Genomic DNA, 23,744 nt, shown 5'->3' on the forward strand with positions numbered 1-23,744 from the left:
TGAACTGGGAGTATATCCCTAGAGCTGAGATTATAGTTGGGCACCACCACACCATGGTTTGTTACCATGAACAATGAAAGGTGACTTTGGTGTTAAGTCAGCAGATGAGGAAAGACAAGGAAGGGTATTTTTAAGCACAGGGAACAGCAAAAACTAAGAGGCACATGAGAGGGAAGGACACTGGGTGACACTGGACGTTGCTAGCTCAGCTAGTGGGAGAGTTTGTGGGTAGAACCTTGAGAGTCAGGAAAGCGTGGGGCTGGCTAAGCCTTGCATGAGGAGGCAGGGGGTGGGTACAGGTGTGGGTGCTGCCCAACCCCCTCAGGAGCTCCCAAAGGAAAAGACAGACCTTGTCTGAATGTGAAAAATAGACCTTTATTTCAGTGTTCATGTGCACTTCGGAAGCATGCCTACTGTCTGCTTGGACCCTGAAGCTTACGCGGACCAAAAGAAAGAGAACCGTGTGGGGACAGGGCAGAGACACGGCTCATGGTGCGATTCTCTGTGTAAAGCACAACATGTTAAAGGCATCAGAGTGATTCTTCCCAAGCTCTTCTCGGGGATTTCGGGGCTTCCCAGAGTCTCTGACCTTATCCCCCAGAGACCCCTCCACCACTGCAGTCTTCCAGCTTGAGGGCCCAGCCTCAAAGAGGTAGAAGTGGGCTAACTCGGGGTGATGACCCATAGACTCCCATGCTTTTCTGGAGACTAGTGCTGTATCTAAGGGTGTTGACCAAGGAGGAAGGGCTGGTGGAGGTGTGGCCCTGGTGGGTAGCGACCAGCATAGACATTTAAGGCTCCTTCTGTGAAATCTAGCCTAGGCACTGTGTGAGTAGCTTGTGAGTAGGTAGTCCTGGAACTGTATCTGAGGAACCCAGGCACAGGTGAGAAGCAGGACACCCCAGAAGTGCACTGGGCCTGGGTGGCAGGCTTTAGAAGTACAGGGCCAGGAAACCCTGGAGGTGAGCTTGTCAATCACTGCTCTGGTGAAGGAAGAGCAAGCCCAGAAGAGGGGAATAGAGTGTAGTCCTCCCTGGGGCTGGGACTCCTAGCTCTCCAGCCTCCCTGCCCTCCCCTCCCCTCCTCACCCTAACTGTGTCCTAACAGACTCATCCCCTGATGGCCTCTCTGACACCCTCAGGTCAGAGCTGGTGTCACAGATGGAGTGCCTGATTCCAAGCCAGATGGCACAGGCTTTGTTTTCAAGCTCACCCACTGGCCCTGCAAGTGATGGGCTGCCTGCTGGCACAGTACTGCACGGGCAGCCTCAGTTTCTATCCTGAAGTTTCTTGTGGACATTCAACAGGCTGGTGTCCCTCTGTGACAACTTAAAGTGCCTAGCACACATAGTTCCAGTCCAGTGGGGAGGTGGGCAGGAAACTGTGGCTGGGGCAGCTGGGTTCCTTCGTTGAGCTGGTGGGCTCGCCATCCCTTTGTGCTTACACTGAGGCTCTAGACACAGTTCAAACAATACAGAGATACAGAGTGCTGGCAATAGCTCTCCTCTTACCCTTGCTAGGGGACCCACTGTGTCAGCACAGAACATTCCTCACAGCTAAGGGGACAGATGGGGAAATAGATTCAGAGGAACAGGATGGGCCGGAAGGACACTGTCTTCTGAAGAGCCCCCAGGCAGCCATGTCAGCTTGAAGGGGTGAAGTTACTCATTATCTCAGGATAAAGACCAGGTTGAGTTGAGGGTTGGCAGGTGGTGGGTTGGGTCTGGGTGATGGGGTTCCTTAGGCCGGACCGATGATGACGTTCCGGTAACCCTTTACTGACTTCAGCTTGTCACACTGGAAGTTCACCACCAGCTTGTGGAGGCCAATATCAGTTGGGAACAGGTCGACACGCACCTTGACCAAATCTCCCGCTGCCACAGGGTCTGAGCTGCAGAAGGAAAGAGGGCAGGTAAGGAGACAGGCCTGGTTGCTATGTGAAGCATGGAGCGCCAGCGAAGACACACTAGGACTTAGGCCAGGACTTTGGAGAAGGACGACCTAGGCCAGTGTTGATAATGGGTCCAGCTCATGGCTTCTGCGGGGTTAGAGTGGTGTGTGTGCGTGCACACATGTGTACATGTGTGTGTATTTGAGCATGTACCCAAGCTTGAGTGTGTGCGAGACACACTCAGAAGTATGTTTGTATGTGTGTGAGTATGTATAGGTACAAGCATGCATGTTGCTAGTGGGGGGCAGGGCAAGCATGTGTGGTGAGTAGATCTGCCCACGCATACTGGCAGTAGGCTGGGAGCCATGGACATGCCCAGTAGCTACAGGAGAGACAACGCATTGTGTGTATTGTGTGGCTACATGCTCTTGGTTTGTTCTTTTTGTATGAATTACATGACACTGGAAAGAAGAACAGAATGTGTTCCTTCACATGCGTGTGTAGATGTAAGTGGGTAAGGACACACCATGCCTGAGCGTGCATGTACACACAGACACATGTGGACGTCTGGGTTCTGTGAGGACTGTGGGGGGCAGCACACGGTGACTGGTATGTCCCAGGTCGGGTGTGTGCTGGTGGGGGATTGACCTGCAGTTAGCACATTGTGAGGGTTAAAAGGTCACCTGTGGGCACTCTGGCTTGGGGTTTAGGGTGGGTGGGACACAGGTGAACAGGAGATGAGTGGACTGGGCTACAGGCTGGGCTGGGTTCGACAGCCTTGCCTCCCGGCTCCAGCCTCCTCCTCCCCAAGACCCGGGCTCCCAGTACGTACACTTCCACAGACTTCTGCTCTTTGGTCAGGCCAGCCCCCTCCACAGTGAAGATGCAGTCATACAGGGGATCAGAAAGGGGGTTCTTCAGGGACACTTCAGCCACCAGTTTGCGGTTCTGCTTGGGCTCCCCCAGGATCTGGAAGGGTGCAGGTGAAGGTTAGGGCAGGGAGCCAGGCTGGATGCCTACAGAGTTTCTCCCAGTGTTTCTCCCTTGCTAAAAGAAGTTGCTTCCATTTCTGCCATCCCTAGGACACATCTTGGTGCCTCAGTTTCCCATCTGCAAATGACAAATGATGGATACTCCCCAGGTCTTTCATGGAACTTTACTGAGGCTCCATATGACCCTCAGGGTTCATGAAGAGTCTCCTGTGTCCCAGGGTCCATAGCTGGAAGGTCAGGACTACAGCTAAGCTGACTCTGTTCTCTGCTGTGTGATAGTGGGAAAAGCTGACCCTTTCTGAGCCCTGGTTTGCTGCTAAGAGAAAGCTGCCAGTTCTTCAGGACAGATAAGCTAAGGTCTGTAAGCACTTGGCAGACTCTGCCCCATGACTATGAGGTACTCTAGAGCAACTGCTGCTGGGGTTTGGGGACACCCCAGAAGATGACTGGGAGGAATACGGTGATGGTACAGTTGGCTTTCACCAAGCCTCCAAACATATAAGGCCCTAGCTGCTTTCTGTGGACATACTTGGATTCTCAAAGTGTCCCCAAAGAGCTAGCGATGGCCTGGTCCCACAGAGGAGTGAACTGGGGACCAGAAGGGTGAATTAGCATCTTCGGTGCCACCCAGGCACAAGCCTAGGCCACCATGATTGCCACTCTTCTTTGGCCCCAGCAGTATCACCAAGGTGGGTACACCGACCTTTTAAAGATACCTAGGTCCCAGGCCCAGACAACCACACCCTCCACTCCAGGCTCCAGCACCCCTCGTTCCCAGAGGCTTCAAGTCCTGCACTCTCTCATCTTTATGATGCCTTCCTTCCACAAGGACTCGGAGGCACAGAAAGGTTCCAGGCTGCAGAGAAGCAGGCATATAAATGGAGCACTGTCCCGGGGCCCCATCTGCTCCTTACCCGGATCTTGATTTCGGGATTCTCCAGGTAGAGATCTCTCTCGGCCAGCACGTAGCTGTTGGCAGCTGGCTCAATGAGGAGGCCCCGCACCTTGATGAGGTTTGACTCTGTCAGGCACCCACTGTACTTCTCGTAGAGGATGCGAAGGGGGATGCTGTTCTCTGTGATGAGGGAGAGGGAGGGAAGTGTGGCCTGTGAGCTTTGAGGGATGGATCAGGATCCTCGCACATGCCATGAGAGCCCTCTCTCATGGAGTTGTGTTCCCATTTTACCTCGCTCCCTTCTAGCTGATGACCTGGCAGGCCTCCACCTTCTAGGACCTATTAATAGTACTTGGGTAATATGAGTGCTTGGAAGAATGGGGAGGGTTTTCTGAGTGGGGCAGGGAGGTACCAGTCTTCTGGAGGAGGACAGCTGACTGCCAAACACCACACCTCTCCCAATGCCTTCCATTTTACCCCCTTGACAACCCAAGAGTGGCTTTGCTTTTGATCAACTCAGTTTACAGACAAGAAGCGGAGGCTTGGGCAAGTACAATGGTATTGTCACACATCATTCCACAGCTGGACATGCCACCCAGGCATCTGAATCATATCGGCAGCACCACCTGCCCTCTGAGAGTGAGCTCACTCACCACTGGGCCACACAGTCTTGGCCCATTTGAAGCATGGGCTTAATCTCATTTTTTTTTTTCTGATAAGAAAATGGAGGCTTAAGGGCAGCGAGGGTTTGTGGGAAGCAGGAGGGTTTGGAGAAAGGAGCCAAGAGCTGGGATCTACTGGCTTGCACCACCCATCTTGTCTCCCCATTCACTGAGACCCTAGGCAAGTAGTCCTTTTGGCTTCTGAATTCCCTGAGAAACAAGAGTTCTGCAGGGATGTTCTCTAAGTTCATTGGTACCGAGCCAACTTCCCATCAAGGTGGCCCTACAGGGAGCAGCTAGCACTCTGACAGCAGAGGCACCCCCTTTCCTTGCTAGACCAGCATTTACATACCCTGAGTAGAATGCTTTTCACATATCAGTAGGGTCCTCATATTTACATGGTATCTTTCTACAACCTGCTTTATATTTTTAACCTTATCATCATCATCATCACTGCCACCACCACCATCACCACCACCATCTTTTGTTAAGAGAAGATTTTCATCATTGTTTGTAGCAAACCACAATAAATATAAATATAAACCAACAATGCCCTGCTTGCTACACTCTGGCAGAACATTCATGCCACAGGGGTCAGAGCTAATTGATAATGAGGTGACTCACAAGGGCTGGGGAGCCAAAGGTAAATTAGTATCACTCTGACCCTCCACATGGGGACTGCTGCTCAGGTTACCTGCAGAACTGACAAAACTGGGGGGACAGTGGCCTGTGCACGGCCTTTAGAAAGCTGGGCAGTGGGTGGCCTTCCAGCTGTGTCAACGCCAGAGGGACCTGCTTCAGCCCAATGGTGTGTCTCTGAGGACTAAAGGCTGAAATGACCAGCCCCACCCTGGGGGCAAAATAGAAAGAGGAAACACTGGACACCAGAAGGGTGTGGCCATGACTGCTGGCTTTGCCAGGCAAGGCCAGGCCAGGTCCTGGAGAGTCACTCGATGTTCACAGATCAGTCACCAGGCCTTGACATTGGGCCAAATGCTGGCTGGGAGGAGAAACTGAATGTGGTCAATCTCAGTCTTCCCTTAGACATTATGCCCTGTTCTGGAAGGGTCCCTGGGGATGGTCACTCAACTACACTGCTTTCTTGACCTCCTGGTGGCTGAGGGGGGAGCAAGAGCAGGGTGGAGGAAGGGGAAAGCATCTGGACTCCATTCAGCTGTCCTGGGCCTGGCTTCCTGTCCATTAGCACATGGAAGTCCCCAGATCGTATCATCAAAGAGAAACAAGCACAGCAATTCTACCAAAGAGGAGAAGAAGCAGTCTCAGGTTGACCTTGGCTCTGGAAGCCCCAAGAGGCCATGTTGGACTAGCTGTGCTTTCCAGCCAGAGCTGGGCACACAAAGCTCCTGGCCCCCTGGCCTGTCCACCCTGCTTCCTATGCTGTCCCTCATGGATTTCTGGCAGGCAGGGCACTGTTGACTGAACTGTGGGCCTGACCGGAGCTTCTGCAGTACACTGCAGGTGCTCTGATGGCATCTGTAGGGCAGAGGTGACTCCACGGCCTCGAGCAAGGCACCTGGTACTTAGGGCTTGTCCCACGTTTATCTCAAAGCACATTGCTCAAGTGAGTGGTATCAGCTGGAGGACTAGCCTTTGTACAAATGGGGGTCTGTGGCCTGCATGGGAAACTACAACTGTGTTGTCCAGGGCAACAGCAGCAGGTGGTAGCAATCAGAACATGGACATCCAGGCTACCCCATGCAAACATCGTGAGAACCTCAGCCCCTTATTCTTGGGACCCAGACACAGAGGATCAGTTGGATACTTCTATCAGGTTATGGAGATGACCTGAGCTGACACTGCCATGTGTCACCACAGTGGTAAAGAAAGACCCAGCCTCCGTCTTCCTGGATCTCACATGGAAGCAGAAAGCACCAGACACAATGACTCCACATCTGCTCTGAGTCCCCAGAGCTGTCCATCAGGTGAGCAGGCTGCTGCCTCAGGCGATGAGCATGGTCACCTTGCCAGCCCGTGCACTGTGCACTGTGAAGGCAGTGGAGGGAAAAGCCACGTGAGTCCAGCTGCCTTCAGAATGCATCTGGCAATAGTGTCAGAGCTGGGACCCAGGCCTGGGGCTAAGGGGTTTGCCAGGCCCGTGAGAGAAGAGCCAAGGGGCAGCCTGGACACAGGTCTGTCTACTCAGAAAATCTGAGCTATGCCAGAGCTAGGTGGAGAGCCTGGGAGTGGGAGCAGAGAGAGTATCAGCTTGGGCTTCTCCCTGTCTAGGAAGGTCACATTGGCTCTCCAGTATTGAGTGTTGACAGCATAGAAGCACACACAGTCCACACTGGCTGAAGCTGACCCCCGTGATCCCAATGGACAGGGACTCCGAGGTGGTGGGGTGGCTTCACCACATGGCCAGGATGAGTGGTGCTCACATCAGGTCCCAGTCCCTCTGCCTTCCCCAAAGGGGAGACACGGATGGGCTATGGAGCTGGACTGTGTCCTGGCTCCGTGCTAGCTCAGTATGTGACCTCAGGGCCCAGGACAACTGTAGGAGAACACTGAGGAGAGAATTGTCTGTGATAGAGAGCACAGGGGCTGGAAGAGCCAGTGGACTCATGGGAAGAAGATGAAACAAGACAGGCTCAAACCCATCCCCTTGCTTACTAGCTGCACAACTCTGATGGGAGAGTGACTTGACTACTCTGTGCCTTTGTCTCCACATCTGGAAAATGGGTGCAGTGATGAAATCTATACCCCACCCCCAACACACACACCTTTTTTTTCTCTTTTTTCTTTTTGAGACAGGGTTTTACTATATAGCTTAAGCTGTCTTCAAACTTGTCAACCTTCCTGCCTCAGAGGTCCTGCCCTCCCAACTCCTCACCCTGGCCTGAGAACTGGGATTGCAAGTGTGGTCTATTATGTCAGCTCCTACTTCTCTCTTAGCTTTAAGAATTAAGCATGCTGGGAGGCTGGGGAGACAGCTCAGCCAGTAAAGGGCTTGCCTTACAAAGCATAAGAATGCAAATTCCATAGAACACAAAAATCTAGGCTTGTAATGGTGGTGCTGGCAGGTGGGGGCAGTCAGATCTCTGGAACTAGCTATCCAGGTTGTCTGAAGAGTTTTAGGCAAGCGAGAAACCCTGTCATATGCAAAAAGAAATGGTGGATTGTACCTGAGGGATGACGCTTATGGGTGCCTTCACACACACACACACACACACACACACACACACACACACACACACCATGATATTAAGATGAGGAGCATACATGAAACATGGGATGCCCAGGCAGGCAGAGCCGTACCAGAGTAGGGATCCAGGGTCAGGTTGACGTCCTCAGTGCCGCACTCGGGCCCCAGCACCCCGTTGTAGCTGACAGTGCGAGCGCAGAGCAGGAGACGGCACTCACGAGTCTCTGAGGTGTTGTTGCCGATGTGTGCAAACACGTCAAAGTCGTTGCCCATGCTCATGCTGTCCCCAACGCGGATCCGCATGGCCACCCCTGTCTCCTCTTTCTCTGCCAGTTTGTTCAGGTGGTTGGCTCTGGTGAAGGCTTCCCTCTCCTCAGGTGACCCTGTGCAACAAAGAGAACGCTGATTGTGTCTGCAGCGAGGATCAATGGGCACGTGTTGGAAAAGAGCAAGCTGGCTTTTCAGAGTCCTAGTGACTCAGAGCAGCCCCAATGGATATGTGTGTGAGTCTGTGTGTGTGTGTGTGTGTGTGTGTGTGTGTGTGTGGAGAGAGAGAGAGAGAGAGAGAGAGAGAGAGAGAGAGAGAGAGGGAGAATGTGGTATATGTGTGTCCATTTGGACATGTGCATGCATTTAGAAGCCAGAGGTAATATTAGTCTCATCTTCTACCACTGTCCAGTCTTTAAAAGGGCTTATTTTATTTTTTATTCATGTGAGTGTGGTGTGTGTGCCCAAGGAGTCCAGAAGAGAGTGCTGAAGCCCCTGGAGCAGCAGTTACAGATAGTTACGGGTTGACTGATGTGGTTGCTGGGAACTGAACCAAGTCCCCTGGAAAAACAGGAAGTCCTCTTAACCCCTGAGCGTCTCTCCACCCTCACCTTATTCTTTGAGTCAGAGGCTCTCACTGAACCCAGAGCTCATCAGTTGGCTAAACTGGCAGGCTAGCCCTGTTACAGACATGCACTATCATGCCTGGCTTTTACATGGGTGCTTGGGATCTAAAGTTGGGTCCTTGTACTTGTAGCTCAGGCACTGACGGAGCCCTGCCCCCATCCTTGTCACCCTGTTTTGTAAGCCTTGCTTTTTTCAGCGATTTGATTCTCAGTCAACCTGGAGAGCACATGGCCCCTGTATGGGAGAGATGTGCTTCTCCAGAGGAGGGTTGATAATGTCCCTGTCGTGTTACTAATGGGGAGTGTCAGGGGCAGGACCTGTAACTAAACATGAACTTTTGTTACAGTACATGTGTGCTAGAGAGGCCACGAGGAGCATTCCTGGAAACCAGATAGTAACAGGTTCAGTCTCACCCAGAGGCCAGCATCTTCCTCTTACAATGGTGAATCGGTTAAGAAAAAGACCACAAGACTGACTGGGCGCACCCACCAGCCCCTCAGTATGAGGTCTCTCAAGTCTCACTGTGCTGCAGCCTCCATTACCCTTACAGAGGCACCGACCGAGAGATTGCAATCCTTGCCCTGGCCTGGCCCCCAACAGCTACAAGGCTGCCTGGGAGTTAGAACTGTCTGGACGTGCTCTAGCTGGGAAGGAATAGACAGAAGAAATCATGCTTTGTCTGGCCTTCCAAAAGTTCAGGGATGATGGACTGACTGACAGAAAGACAGATGAAAGGCGGAAGGGATGTCGCAGCATCTAAGAGTGCTTGCTGCTCTTACAAAGAACCAAGGTTTGGGTCCCAGCACCTACAAAGTGTCAGCACCCAGTATGGCTTGCAATCATTAGTAACTCAGTTTCATGGAATCTGACTGCCTCTCCTGGCCTCCATGGACACAAGGCATGCACACAGTGCACATACATATATGCAGGTAAACACACATGTAAAATAAATAGATATTTAAAAAAAATGAAAACCAGATATGAAATATATATGCATATGTACATATGCATATAGGCACACACACAAATATATATATATATATATATATATATATATATATATATATATATATAGAGAGAGAGAGAGAGAGAGAGAGAGAGAGAGAGAGAGAGGACTAAAGGACCTCACTGTGTTAGTCTTGAACACATGATTCTCCCGTCTTAGCTCCACAAGTAGCTGGGATTACAGGCATGTACCTCGGTGTCAGCTCAGACAGAGCCTTTTTGTTGAACAATATTCTAAACAAATCACCCTTTACTATTATACCCCAATGTCTGCACCTGCTCTTGAGGAGTTTCTTAAACTACAACATAACCCATGGGTCGCTGACACACATAGGTTGTTAAATGTAACGTATGCCCAGCCTGATGGGCTGGCACAACTAGGTGCTTATCTGCAAGGCTCCATTAGAGGCTCTGAGGGTGCAGCCGCCTACCCTCTGGGTACTTGTAGTTGTGGGTGATATCCTCCCGGTCATCACGGCCCACGCTCTTAGTGCTGATCTTCTGCCCCACCACCAAGGAATGGTTGATGGATTTGAGCACAGTCCCATCTTCCTGCCGGATCCAGTCCACCACATCAGCGTTGACCTCAGCGAACACGAAGGGTGCATCATACTTGGTGCTCAGGTCCCCCTCCTTGATGGCCCGCACTGAGACTGGGCCACAACAGTATGTCCCTGTTTGGGGTAAAAGGGAAAGATGAATGGAGCTACACAGGGCGTGGCACCAGACCCCTCCAGGATCGGCCCACATGCATAAAAGCTCTCAGACCAGATAACTCTTTAACCAGAGAAGCCATTCCCAGAAGGCACATGGGATGAGGATTTGGGGCACAGACTCCAGAACCAGATATTGGCATTCAAGTCTAAGTTTGGTCTTCCATTAGTTGTGTGACTTTGGGCAAGTCAGTCGCTTCTCCAAGCTGCCTTTCACTGTGGGGTTATATCTGCAAAGTTCTCTGTATAAAGCTCCACCACCTTTGATAAGTCAAACCAATGTACCCCAAAACATCTTAGGAACATCGGGAGGCTGGGTCCTGCTCCCACCAACTGAGCATGTTGAGCAGAGATCAGAGCCAGCCACAGCCTGGCCTCAGCCAGTACTGCATGTGAAATCTGGGTTTATGAAGGTAAAACTGCCTGACCCTGTCCACACCTAGTGTTGGGGGCTTGGAGATGGGTGGAGATATTCTGGCACATCCTGAGATGGGACATGGAAACTGAAGTCACAGGAGTGTCACACTGGGATATGGACACATTTACAAAGAGGCTGCCTAATGCTGACACTCGCCACCAACTCCATAGTCCCTGCCCAGCTTACAACAGAACCTAAGGGTTCAGTGACTTTAGGTGAATGAAGATGACATCTTTAACTTACGGTGTTCTGGCAGCTTGTCCTCTGATGACAAGGTGAGAAAGCATAGCAACAACTTACAGCTGCCACCAGTAAGAACCTGAGACATTTTTATCACTGAAGCTGCCCCAAATAGGAGGAGCTGTCACATAGACTGTCCCCAGCACTAGAACTTGCTCCACAGAGGAACAAGTGTGACTATGCCATAAAGGTTTTTTTTTTTTCTAGAACTTTCTATAACTTTGATGCTCCTTGTATCCCTATCCATGCATTTAAATATTTTATTTGAGAGAATGTCCATGTGCTTTCTCAAACCTTGCCTTGGCACTGTCTGTCTGTCTGTCTGTCTGTCTGTTGGACACATACAAACATTGCATTTGGAATTGCTGGAATTAGTGGGTAGGTGACCATGCTATTTTGAGAGACAGTGAAGAGATGCTTTTTCTTTGGGCTTTGTTCACACCTTCCCTAAAGAAGTACACTATGACCGGGCAGTAGTGGCGCACGCCTTTAATCCCAGCACTTGGAAGGCAGAGGCAGGCGGATTTCTGAGTTTGAGGCCAGCCTGGTCTACAGAGTGAGTACTAGGACAGCCAGGGCTACACAGAGAAACCCTGTCTCTGAAAAACAAACAAACGAGAAAGAAAGAAAAAGAAAAGAAAAAGTACACTACACACACAGACCAAGGGCTGCCACTCCATTGCTGGCCTTAGCTCAGCATCTCAGCCCCACCTTGTTGCAGCTCTGTGACCCACCTTCACTCTTCTCCTGCGGTGTGGGGTCAATGGCCTGCCACCCCTCATAGCCTGGCTGTAGGTCTGGCCTGGTCATCCAGGACTCCACCCAGCAGTGGAAGTTCCTAGTAGGGGACAGAAGCAAAACACAGACAGTTTTTTTTTTTTTTTTTTTTTTCATTTCCCACAAATCCTACTCACCATAGGAGACCAGGAAATCCTGAGTCCACCTCTCTGGCCCACCTTGGAGCAGTCTCAGCAGCAGTCTCTTTAGTGGGGACTCATTCTTGTCCTCTGACCTTCCGACATCTTTGAGCTCTTTCAGTACCTCCAGGTCTCGCTGACTAACCTTTCAAGTCCTCGGTTCTGGCTACTTTCCTGCCCTCAGGCCCTGCCTGGTCCAGGCCCCCTCTATATCCACCTGAACCCTCCCAACCCCAGCTCCCTGCTCCAGCCCTGGTGTATGGGGTTGGCTCAATCCTTTTCCACTCTGAAGCTAAGAGTAGTCCCAAAAGCCAGCCAGGACCTCAACTCACATTCCAGACTCCCATCCCTCTCAATCCCCCCTGCCATCCCTTCTAGGGCTGTCTGTGGTGGGCTTCCCGCCTCTCTGCCTCCACTCAACTTTCTCCAGCCCAGTTCCTCTGCCTGCTCCTGCTCAGCAGTGGAGGCCCAGTACAACCATGGCCTATTCTGAGAGGCTTCCGGTTTCTGCCCCAGCCTCCCCTCGGGCCCTCACCAGATCATCTCACTCTTGTTGCTCTCCAGCTCCCCAAACTCATTGCGGAAGTACTCGATGAGCAGGTTGCTGTTCTGGTCGTGGGCGGAGTAGTAGTTGGTCACCACTCTGGTAGGGATGCCAAGGCATCGCAGCACTGGGGGTGAGGCAGGGGGATGAACATGAGTTCACATTGTTGCTGAGGCTCTGGACAAAGCTGTCCTGCCCAGGCCTCCATAGGCTCATCCACACCCCAGAGGATGATGGGCTCACTGACCAGGTGGTGAAGTTATGTAGCTGCCACTCTTGGCCTGCAATGGTGCCTACCTGGCTGGTTACCCTGTGCCCACTATGTTCCTTCCGCTTCCCCTCATCACAACAAAATCTTCAGTGGCCCCCATAGCACCATGGTCCCCACGGACATCAAAAGGAGACTCTGTTGTGGCCCCTGATTTCTGATCACCCCCCTTGCACACTTTGCTCCAGTCACACTGACTCCCAGCAATCCTCTAGCCGGCAAGCCCTGGGAGCAAACGGCAGGAGCATAGCAAGGTGCTGAGCACCCTGGGAAGATTGCAAGCTCAATACAAAGAGGAGAGCAGGAATCATGAGTGCCTCCCACCCCCACGTACGCTAGAGGAGCCCTCTACCAACCCAGTTGCAGCCCCCGCTCTTTTGTTTCTTTGTTTCTTTGCAAGGGCCTTGGGCCCACTAAGTAAGAGGAATAATCCTGAGACACACTCAGCCCTTACCATAAAAGGGCTAGACTCTTAGGGTGGGAGAAAAGAAAGAAAGTATCTAAAAGATAAAACCAGACAAAAAGTCCACAGTAAGAGTTGGCGTGGGACTCCCAAATTTTCCTTTTCCTTTTGATTGACTTTGAATCTTTGAAGGGAGAAGAGGATCTGGTCTTTGCCCTTTGCCCTGCATTGGCCTGTGAAAGAGCTTCCCAGATGGCCCTGGCTTCTGGCCAGGAGATGCAGGAGGTTCCTGGAGGGGGAGCGGGAGCAGTGACCTGTTACCTCTTGCCTGGTTCCCGTAACCACAGCTGAAGCTGGTGTAAGCCCTACTCCTTCTGCCACAGGCAGTGTGTCTCTGGGGACAGACAGGAGGCTCTGTGTTGCCTGTTTGCTGTCCCCAGGATAGTGTCCTGAGAAACCTTATCACCACAGTCTAAGAATCTGGGGCTTCCCCAGAATCATACATACCTGGTTCAGGACCAGACTGTGCCCTGAACCAGCCGTTTGACCTTGGGCAAGTCACTTCCCCTCTTCGAGCTTCCAGTTCCCATTGGGGAAGACGAGCCAATAATAGCAACTTGCTAGGATATGATTCAGAGAGAGGCATGGGTGGGGGCAGGCTCATCTGCCTAGTGCCCAGAGCAGGGCTGGGAGTTACTATGGGGCAGCCAGCAGGTCACATGCCCTCCAAGGCAAACCTCAGTGCGGTTGGTGTTGCTCAGTGCCAGGCACTGAGAAAATGTCCACGGAGCCACCAAGATACCCTGGAGCCCTTGATGCCCTGAGACCCCAACCCAAGCCATTCTTGGCCCGAGATTATGCTCAGTGCCGTTGTCCCAGGCCTCAGGGCTCCCTGTGACCACTTCTTCCTCTGTTTCTCAGAATGGAGAAACTGAGGCATGAAGGCACTGTCCCAAGTCCACCCAGAGGTGGGAAACAGGCTGAACACTGCTCCCAGGGTCTCTGAGCCATGAACTTGGCTGAGGTTCCCTGGTCTCCTTACATACCAGCCCAGAAGGTGGCCACAGCCAAAGACAAAGGCACCTAGGTAGGAGGTTAAGGTATGGGATTCCTCCAGGAGACTTCAGGAGGTCCCGTGGAGAAAAGGTGTCGTAGACCCTAGAGAAAAGGATCAGGGTATAGAACCCAGAGAAAGAAGAGAGGCAGGAAATGGACTAACTAGTCCCCAGGACACACGATATCCTAACGGCAGAAACAGTATTGAAATCAGGTCTCCCTGAGTCCCCACGGGCCCTACTGCATGCTGAGACTGGTTCCAGCCTGCCCAGCTGCAGCTCACCTGTGCAGGCTACTGCCGCAAACACCCAGCACTGGCCGTATTTCACTTGCTGACAGCCGTGATCCTTCCAGCGTCGCAGAATGTCCACGCTGCCGATCCAGGCCATGGGACTGATACCATCCCCATAATTGTTGTCCCAGCGTCCCTGAAGCACACCCTGGTCATCATTGCAGTTGACCTGTAATCAACAGAGCATCATGGGAAACAGCCTGTCGCGTGGATCAGGAGGAGTACATACAGCAAGGGTTCCAAGTCGGGCCATGCCAGGATGAAGGGCTGTAGACACTATGTTGTAGTGCAACAGATGGAATGTCAGGGATAACTCGGGGGTGCAGCCAAAGGCTCAGGAGACAGAGGAAGGCAGTATCCTAGCAGAGCCAACTGCCGAGAATTTGATTCGGGGGGGCTGAACCTGCCTTGTGAATCCAGGGTCACTCCCAAGTGGCATGGCCTGATTTGAGTTTCACAAACACCCACACTGGCTCCACACATCTCTGAAACACCCACTACTTCCAGAATAGAATCCAAATTCTGGTCCAAAGCCCATAAGCTCTTGTGTGCACCAGCCCTGTCCATCTACCCAGCTCTTCTTGAACCCGCCCACTCCTCTTGCTCACTCTACTCCAGCTTCTCCCCAGGGCCTTAGCATAGGCTATCTCTTCCTCTCAGTCATCTCTGGGGACCACCCCTGAGGGAGGATCCTCAGCCCCTCCCCATGGAGGGATCCTGTGCTCAGACACTCACAGACCCTGCTCCCATAGTGTGTTCATCTTGATTCATGGTTGAACACTCATTTCTCGTGTTTATTTCCACTAGTGTCTGTGTCCTCTCACCCACCCACTAGAATAGAGATTTATGGGTTTTGGGACCACATGGGGTTTAGACCCAGCTCTATCCTAGTGCCCAGGATTAGTGGCCATTGGTCAATATTTGCTGAGTGAAAGGCTAGATGAATTTTCCTGGGAACCTCATTCATGTAGAGCTCTCTAAACTGCTTCTGCTGAGGCTTACTCCTGCCCCAAGTCCTCACCATTCCCAACACAGGCCTCATCATCCCAGAAGGGAGCAAGCAGCCTGTCAGTCCTCCCACGCCCCCATCCCCTGCCCCATACTCACCATGCCACTCACCACACGGCCCACATAGATGGGACTGCGGCGGCGTGAGCAGTCCCGGCTACGGTCCTTCAAGAACTTGGGGTTCACATCCAAGAGCGTCAGGCAGGCATCCAGAATCCCATCCTCAAACTGTATCCAAGCAAACAACAGAACAGGAAGCCGGAGTACCAGCCTCTTCAGGAAGCTGCCCCATACCCCCACAGCTGCAGGAACCCCACTCTATCTCGCTAATGAATGGGAGTCCAGCTGGTTCTGGACATCCTCAGGATACCAGCTGCTGAAGGCCTAGGAGGGAGCAGTGTGACATCTGGGGGACATAAGAATGAAGAGGGGGAGGGTCGTGCCCATCTGGCACCTAAGGGGTCTCTTTCCCGCCTTTGCTCTTCATCTTGTGATGCTGCTCCTGGCAAAGCCTGGGACCAGCATGTCATTTCATGCTACAGAACGGCCCTCCGAGGCTTGCCGTGGTTCCCTGTTGCCGACAGCCTGATGCTCAGAGGTATTTACAAGCAGGATGTTTCCCATCTCACCCCTTAGTGTTCTTTTACCCACAGACCCCTTCTCAAGCAGGATAGAAACTTGCCCACCTGTGAGTTCCTCCCACAGAGCTTTTCACATAGCCTCTCCTATGAGAAACGCCTACTTGTTCTACAAAGCCCAGCTCAAATGCTTCCAAGTTCTAGAAGCCATTCTGACCACTGTGGACAGTGAGGTTTCCTCTTTCTTAAGTCTTTGCAAAGGAGAATCTTGAAGGTCCCACGGCAGGGTGTAACCCTGTTTCTTAGACGAGAATGCAAAGCCCTGGGAGCTGAGGTTGGCTTGTGGTGAGGTTTATACGTCACGTCATGTCACGTCACGGAGACATGGCTCATTTCACTCCCACAGCCAGACTGCCTGCACTGGGGAGGCAGCTGTGCTGTTATGATCCCTCATGAGGAAGCCGTGGTCAGCATGACACTGAGACACACAGGAGGACTTCCCTAACCCAAAAAAGATTTCCCTGGGTCTGAAAATCAGACACTGATCCAGAGGCCGCAGGAAGACAGCTTAAGATGGGCTCCGCCCCAGGGGACCCCGACACACCCGGGGCCGGTGTCACTGTTTTCTCTATAGGATCAAGAGGTTTCCTGGGAGGGTGGCTAATGGAGAAAATGAGACCTGGGGTTTGCAGAACTAGCCGTGGCTGGGAACTGGAAACAACAGAAGAGATAGTAGTTAGCCATCTGCATCCAGCCCAGCCTAGACTCCACAGCCCTGCCCTGGTAGGTCTCTATCTGTAAGGAGCCACATTCTGATGATGGTTGTTACTTTCAGCCATGTATGTGTTAGGCTTGTTTGTTACTGAGCAGTGGCTGATACAAACAGATGTTCTAGAATAGCAACATCAGTACCCCTGGGCATGCCTTGAGAGGGTACCCCGCTCAACCAGATCTGTCAATCAAAAGCTAGGGGTGTGGCCTGGCCACTTGTGCTTTCGGGAGGCTCTCATTAGGAACAATTGACCCAACAAGATCCTCACCCACTGACCGACTCAAGCTGAGCACACAAACACTGTACATCTTCCAAGGGTCATCACTGTGTCAAGAGGCCTTCACTGTCCCCTTCTCTGAGAACCCCTGCTGGCTTCGTTGTTTCACAGGCTCTCTTCATCTCTTCTCCACCCTGGGCCCAGGAGTGCTGCCTCTGCTGTGTGACCTTAGGCAAGCCTTACACCTCTCTGGGCCTGCAGCTACATGGGTACCCTGCATTCCTAACAGGATGGAATAGATGATTCTGCCACCCACTCACATCTTGAAATCTCAGGCTCCCAGACACAGGCTGGCCTGAGCTCCCCATGAGGGGCAGGCGCTGTCCTACCTGCCCAAAGTTCCAAGGCACACTCTTGATGAACCTGACAGAGCCCTGGTAGATGAAGCCCTGCTGGGTGAGGACATACTCCCGTCGCTCCGCCTCTGACTCTAGGTACACATTATCCGCTGTAGGCAGAAGAAAGGAGTCTCAGCTCGCGCTGGTGAGCCAGGAGCCCTGTTGAGTGGCAGCTGGGAACTAACTCCAAGCCTCTCTCAATTAGCAAAACTAATTATCAGGTCACATCATTTAGAGATAAGGCTGTCATATATAACACTCTCCCAACATGCCCAGAGCTGGGCTGAAAGTAGAACACACATGAATCTATGCACTCTCTTATGAGTCCTATGTTAAAGACAGGGAAACTGAGGCTCAGAAAGACTTCCAAGTTGAGAAAGCAGACATCCAAATAAATAATGGCTGGACTAGGGAGTCCTTGGTCCTAATATTCACTTATTGTTTTTGTTGTTGTTGTTGTTGTTGTTGTTGTTGTTGCTTTTTGTTTTTCAAGTCAGAGTTTCTCTGTAGGTGTGGCTGTCCTAGAACAGACTGACCTCAAACTCACACAGATCTACCTGCCCCTGCTTCTGTCTCCTGAGTGCAGGGATTAAAGGTTTTGGGCCACCACTACCCAGCTCTGATGTTTATTTTCAGTGTGATCTGGGCCTTGGAGCCCCTCTTAGCACCTCCTGGCTTTGCCTAGAAGTGAAAGGTGTGGCAGATGGGAGGAACCTCTAGACGCTAGGACGGTGCCAGACCTGGGGAGAAGGCACCAGCCACCAAGGAAGGGTCACCACAGTCCTAAGGCGGTGGAGCACGGCCAGCTTTGAGGTCAGGGAGGCTCCCTGAGACATGATGGAGGAGGCGGCAGCCTCTGCTGAGGGCACAGGTGACAAAGCTTTGTCCCAGAGAAAAGGTGGGTTACAGGATTCCCTATGGCCAGGGGGGCTGGGGATAAAGGGCCAAGGGGGCCAAGGCTTGGTGGTCAGGCTGGCTTTATGATGTCTGCGTCATAGACAGAGAAACTGAGGCTGGGAGGGGAAACCCAGAGCCTCATGATAACTCTGGTGAGCACTTGGCCTGGGCGTCTGTTCTCTATGACATCCTCCCTCCATCACAGAGAAAATTCAGCTATGATTGATGTCTTAACATCACACAATGACATATTTATTTAAAAAAACACTTTTTTTTTAAGGACAGGGTCTCATGGATCCCAGGCTGACTTCAAATTCCCTATGCAGCTAAAGGTGACCTTGCATTTCTGATCCTCCTGCCTCTACCTCTTGAGTGCTGGAATTATAAGTGTGCGCTATCTAGGGATCAAACCCAAGTCTTCACATCAGCTAGGTACATCCCGCCCCTCCCCCCTTTTTAAAGAAATTAAAATATCTTCATGGTACCTAAAAGAATGGCAAACTCCAGTCCTTGCTGGACCTGTTGGGGAGAGAGTCGTATGGGACCTTCAGAGACCTGAACAGTGTCCAGCACCTCTGCATTGTATCCAGAAAGGCGAGTGCATTTGCACCCTGGGGATATTACTTTCTGGCTCCAGAGCTGGAGCAGGGGCTAGGACTGGAGGTGTGAGGGGGGAGGTGTTGGAGAGGGAGAGATGTGAGGAGGAGGGGTGTGGGAGGGGGAGGGGCGTGGAGGAATTAACTTTGCAGTAGTGAGTTCTGTGGACACTGAAGGAAGGAGAGAGAGAGAAAGAGAAAGCAAAGCTCAGGATTACCACATGAAGTGTGGTTAGCTCATGTGGTATTAGGACCATGGCTCTGACTTCTGGGAAAGTTGATTACACTGGGGACACGAAGCCATACCCACACTGGTACTATCCTGTGGCCTTGGATTCAGGGCAGGGGCTCCCATTTCCAGGCAGATCAGCCATTCCGTCCATCCTGAAAATTCCCCCATTACAGCTGTCCCCACCCAAGCCCAAGTTCCTGCCTCCCCCAGGCCTTGCAATGTAGGTCATCTTAGTCATTCATTGTGCTGCTTGACTGGGGCCCACTCCAATCCTCAGGTCAGGGTAAGACTGAGACAATGGAAGAGGGATTTCCCTGGGAGCTGCCCTCTCCCTGTCCTGAACTCTAAAACCCTGTGGGTTGGCAAGGGCTCTTGCTTCACCCAAATAAACTGTAATTTGTCTCAGCAAAGCCAACCCTATTCCAAACAATCCCTGCAACATGTACTCTCCGAGACACCCCATGGTCACTGGGGATGACCTCAGGGTCGTTAACGAGGCACTGGGCAGATGCAGCCCATGTGGGCAACATACAAGGCATTTGAACTCTTGGAGAGACTGGGCAGCTGCGTTCAGAGCATTGTGCACAGATTGAAGGCAACTGCAGGAGAAACCAGATGTTAGCCAATTGGACGTCTTTCTGTGGTTCTGTTGGTTTCCATGCTGGTGATTGAACCCAGGCCTTCAAGCTAAGCAAACACTGACCACTGAGCCACGTCTCCAGTCTTCTCTTTACTTTTCACTTTTCTGAGGCAGGGTTGCCCAGTTGCCCAGTCTGGTCTTGAACACACAATCCTCCTGCCTCAGCCTTCGAGTATTGGGATTATAGCCAAGCAATACTAGGCCTGGCCTTTCATGTTTGCTAGCAGTCATCTTGGAAATAGCAATTTTCAAGAGCAATGAACCAATTTCTCCAGGTGTAGAGAGACAGAGCTAAGATTAATCCAAGACTGCAGACAATAGAGTCCCCAGAGCAGAGTCCATGTTCTGATAAAAAAAAAAAGGAGGGGGGGGCATGTGTTTGTGCGTGCATGTGTGTGCACGTGTGTGTGCGTGTGCATGAGTGTGTGTGCCTATGTGTATGTGTGTGTGTGCGCGCGTGTGTGTGTGTGTGTGTGTGTGTGTGTGTGTGTGTGTCTTTTGCTGGCATGTATGTATGTGCACCACCAAGGAAGTCAGAAAAGGGCATTAGATCTCCTGGAAATGAAGTTACAGATGGTTGTTATCCACTATGTGGATGCAGAAAATCAAACCCTGGTTTTTTGGACAAGTAGCCAGTGCTTTTAACAGCTGAGCCATCTCTCCAGCCCCACAAAGTGGGGTGAGGGGTGTATTTTTAACTGCGTGTGGAAGCAGGATGAGCAGAAGTTCAAGGTCATCCTCAGCTACACAGTGAGTTGGAAGCCAACCTGAATTATATGAGCCCCTGCCTCAAAAATAAATACATAAAATAAAAAGATAAAAAAGCTGTTCTGGCATCTGTTAGAATTAGAAATAAAAACTAAAGTAGGCACATAAACCAAAGTAGGCACACCAGAAGAATTTTAAAAGCCTCTCTATCAAGTATGCCATAAAATGTCCCCAAATAGAGAAGAAAAGAAAACAAGCAATGATCTAGGAAAGTGTTTGCCTGATAGCCCAGAGGCCAGACTCAAGGCTAGCCTGAAAGGCCGCTGAATTCCTAGGCTGGACAGGCTGAGGGTCCCCTCCTGCTTCACCGTGACAGAGGAAGAAAGAAACAAAACTGTCGTGCAGTTGTCAATAACAACATTGAGTGCATGTTAATGAGATGGGGAAACTGAGTCTGGGAGGTGTGCCCCAGCTCGGCCTCTTCCTGATACTCAAGCTGGCCTGGACTTTCTCCAGCTCTCCCCTCTTGCTTTGCCACTGTCCCCTGGATGACTGGAGGAGCTTCCAAGAGTCTCTTAACCTCTCTGAGTTTCAATTTCCTGACTGAGCATCAAGGATGCTGACGTGTCCCGGCCAGCTGTGTAAGGAGGTAGCTATGAGTCAGACTCTGGGCCCTGTCCTGTTGTACCTCACTCAGTTTCCTGTCCTTAAGCCAACCTGGATGGGTTTAAATCAGAGCCTCATGAAAAGAATGAGCACCGTGTCTGGCCCAGGCCATGAGCTGGGTACCTCTCCCCTAATAAAGACTCCCGAAGCACAATACCACCATTTGTCCACAATGTACTTACAGTGTAACTAATCCCAGAGGTAATGGTATTAGAAGGAGGGACCTGATGAGTGGATTCCTGTTCTAACTGAGGCCTGGTTAATTAGTTAGAGGTTGGGGTGGCTATAGAAGAGTATGGCCCTCTCTCTTTCTCTCACCATGAGATGCATTTCTCCATGTTGGGTCACAGCAAGAAGGCCCTCACTGGATGTGACCCCCTTGTCTTGATCTTGTACCTCTCAATCCCCAGAATTGTCAGCCATGTTTTTAACCAGTTTATGGGATACCAGCCAAATGGATTCAGACACTTGTTTCCTAGTGCTGTAGAAACTCACGGGCCCCCAGACCAGGAGAGCATCCTTTGGTACCGGAGGAGTCACCTGGCTTCTTTGTCTATAAACTGGGATGTCAAAAGAATCCTTATTTTGAGGCTGCCCCACCCAACACTCATTCACACCCCATCTATTGGTTCTGGATGCTCCCCAGACCCAATGGATAGAAAATAGCTCACCTGGGCACCAGGCATTGAAGAGCAGGATGAAGTGACCCAGCATGAAGCTGGAGCCTTGGTAGCCAGTAGATGCCTCCAGGCTGAGTCGGTACTGGCCAACGGGAGCATTGGCTGGGGTGCAGAGCTGCAGCGAGAGGACGTTGTCCTGTTGGTCCAGCACTGAGGCTGACCAAGATCCCTCCTCCACATCGTCAGACAGGGAGAAGCGGGCCTTGGTCCCTGCCTCTTCACTGGGAACTGGGCCTGCAGGGAGGAGACAACACAGCTGTGAGTGCAGAGTTGGCAGGATGCTGTCCAGGCTCCCAGGGCTGAGGTCGAGGCCTAGTTCCACCTCCGGGCACTGGAAGAACTCTGCCAAGAAGCTCCATCTCCCTAAGCCTGTTTTCTCATTGGTGAAGTAGCCATGGGCTCATGGTGAAGTCCCCAGAAAGAAGACTGTGCAGCTTGGGAAAGTGTCAGTCGTTTCCCTTGGATCCCGTGGACAGGCTCAGCACGCCTGACTATGACACTGGCAGGAAGAACGGCGGACATTGCCAAGGACCCTCACTTCTATCTGAAGCCCCCTCTTGCATACCATTGCCCCTACACACTTAGAGTAGGAAGGACCTGGACATCTGAGATCCTGGCTATAGGCTGTGAGGGGCATTGGTTTACCAGCGACCCTCTGGCTATGGGTTCTAATTCCATGCATGGCACATGAGGGCAATCATTTCCCTACAGCCTGTACACCTTACAGAGGGCTCTGACTCTTTGAGCTTCTTTTAACTGCCAGAGATATGAGGCCTAAAGAGGAAGGCTCTCAGGAGATCCTGGCTTTCTGGGGTTTTGAGGCCCAGGGGCCTCTACACTGCTCCATTTCGAAAGATGCTGCTTCCTGGTGGGTGACGTCCTATGTCATGGTCTGCACAGACCTCTTCCAGGTAAGGGGTGGCCTGACCCAAGCAGGAAGGCCTGAGTCACCAGAAGGCTGGGCTGGTCACTTTAGCCTTGGGCAGAGAGCGAAGAAACAGAGGAGCATTCTGGCTAGCTGCGAGGCATGAGAGTTTATTTTTCTTTCTCCACCCCTTCCCTGTGGCTCTGCCATCCGCAGCTGACAATACTGGGGCCTGCTCACTGAGGGACTCCCTCCCAGTTTCCAACCCTCTTCCCAGTCTGCCAGCCCCACTGTACCCGGGTCCAAATATAACCATGAGCTAATAAGCATGACACAGGCCTCAAGAGCCTGTCTGGATGCCAGGGGCTGAGTTGGAGGCATTCAAACCCTCCCTGACTTCCAGAGCTGACATTTGGAAAGGAGCCAGCCAGCTCTGGAACTCAAGAGAGCCACTGGTCTAAACCAAGACCCCAGGCCTCTCTGACACACAGTATCTTCCTCAAAGAAACAGGCCTAGACCACAGGTCCTGGAAGGTCCATTCCCAAGTTTGAAACTGGCTTGTAACCTTGTAACAAGAAACTTTGTTTCTCTAAGCATGAGTTCCACCATCTGTGAAGTGAGGACCTTCAACGTTTGTAGAACAAACTCATTCTGTCTCAGGTTGCCAAGAAGCTTTAAGAAAGCAAGCCTGGCACACAGTACCTGCTCAATAAGTAGTTACTATGACCTATTATTCTCACCACTGCCTTCTAGCACAGCTGGGGAGGTTCACTGAGAGCCCATGGGAAGCATTTATAGTAGGGACTGTCCTCTGATGCGCTCCCTCTAAAAGACATGAGACATCTGAGTTCTTAAGCCACATAGCAGGCTTTGAGGGCTGTAACACAGGTAGACAATTTTATGGCAACGAAATAACTTCACAAATGTGGAAACCGAGGCAAAGGAGATGAGGCTGGTTAGGGGTGGGTGGGGCAGCTCAGTCATAATTATGCCTGCAGGCCCCGCACAGTCCTGACCTTCTCAGAAATGTCCCTGTTTGGGTGATCAGTTATCTGGTCACTCTGGTAACCTGCCTGGGCCAGGTCCTATGGCCACTGTCTGTTGATGGTAATCCCTAGGGCAGGTCAGGAAAAG

At 51.6% G+C, this 23,744-nt stretch overlaps 1 protein-coding gene across 1 annotated transcript in view; it reads right to left on the reverse strand.

Annotated features, from left to right (window-relative positions):
* Positions 1-350: 350 nt before the first annotated feature.
* Tgm2 (transglutaminase 2) overlaps positions 351-23,744 on the reverse strand; it is a 28,874-nt gene continuing 5,480 nt past the window's right edge. The window contains exons 3-13 of the mRNA XM_034495905.2: positions 21,736-21,978; positions 17,317-17,435; positions 15,460-15,588; positions 14,344-14,521; positions 12,325-12,460; positions 11,607-11,710; positions 9,933-10,175; positions 7,716-7,985; positions 3,797-3,957; positions 2,723-2,859; positions 351-1,890 (exon numbers count right to left, since the gene is read on the reverse strand). Coding sequence (XP_034351796.1) covers positions 1,740-1,890; positions 2,723-2,859; positions 3,797-3,957; positions 7,716-7,985; positions 9,933-10,175; positions 11,607-11,710; positions 12,325-12,460; positions 14,344-14,521; positions 15,460-15,588; positions 17,317-17,435; positions 21,736-21,978 — 1,871 coding nt within the window. The 3' untranslated portion in view covers positions 351-1,739. The remainder of the gene's footprint in view (positions 1,891-2,722; positions 2,860-3,796; positions 3,958-7,715; positions 7,986-9,932; positions 10,176-11,606; positions 11,711-12,324; positions 12,461-14,343; positions 14,522-15,459; positions 15,589-17,316; positions 17,436-21,735; positions 21,979-23,744) is intronic.

This window comes from Arvicanthis niloticus, chromosome 2 (assembly GCF_011762505.2).
Source record: "Arvicanthis niloticus isolate mArvNil1 chromosome 2, mArvNil1.pat.X, whole genome shotgun sequence".
NCBI classification, from domain to species: domain Eukaryota; kingdom Metazoa; phylum Chordata; class Mammalia; order Rodentia; family Muridae; genus Arvicanthis; species Arvicanthis niloticus.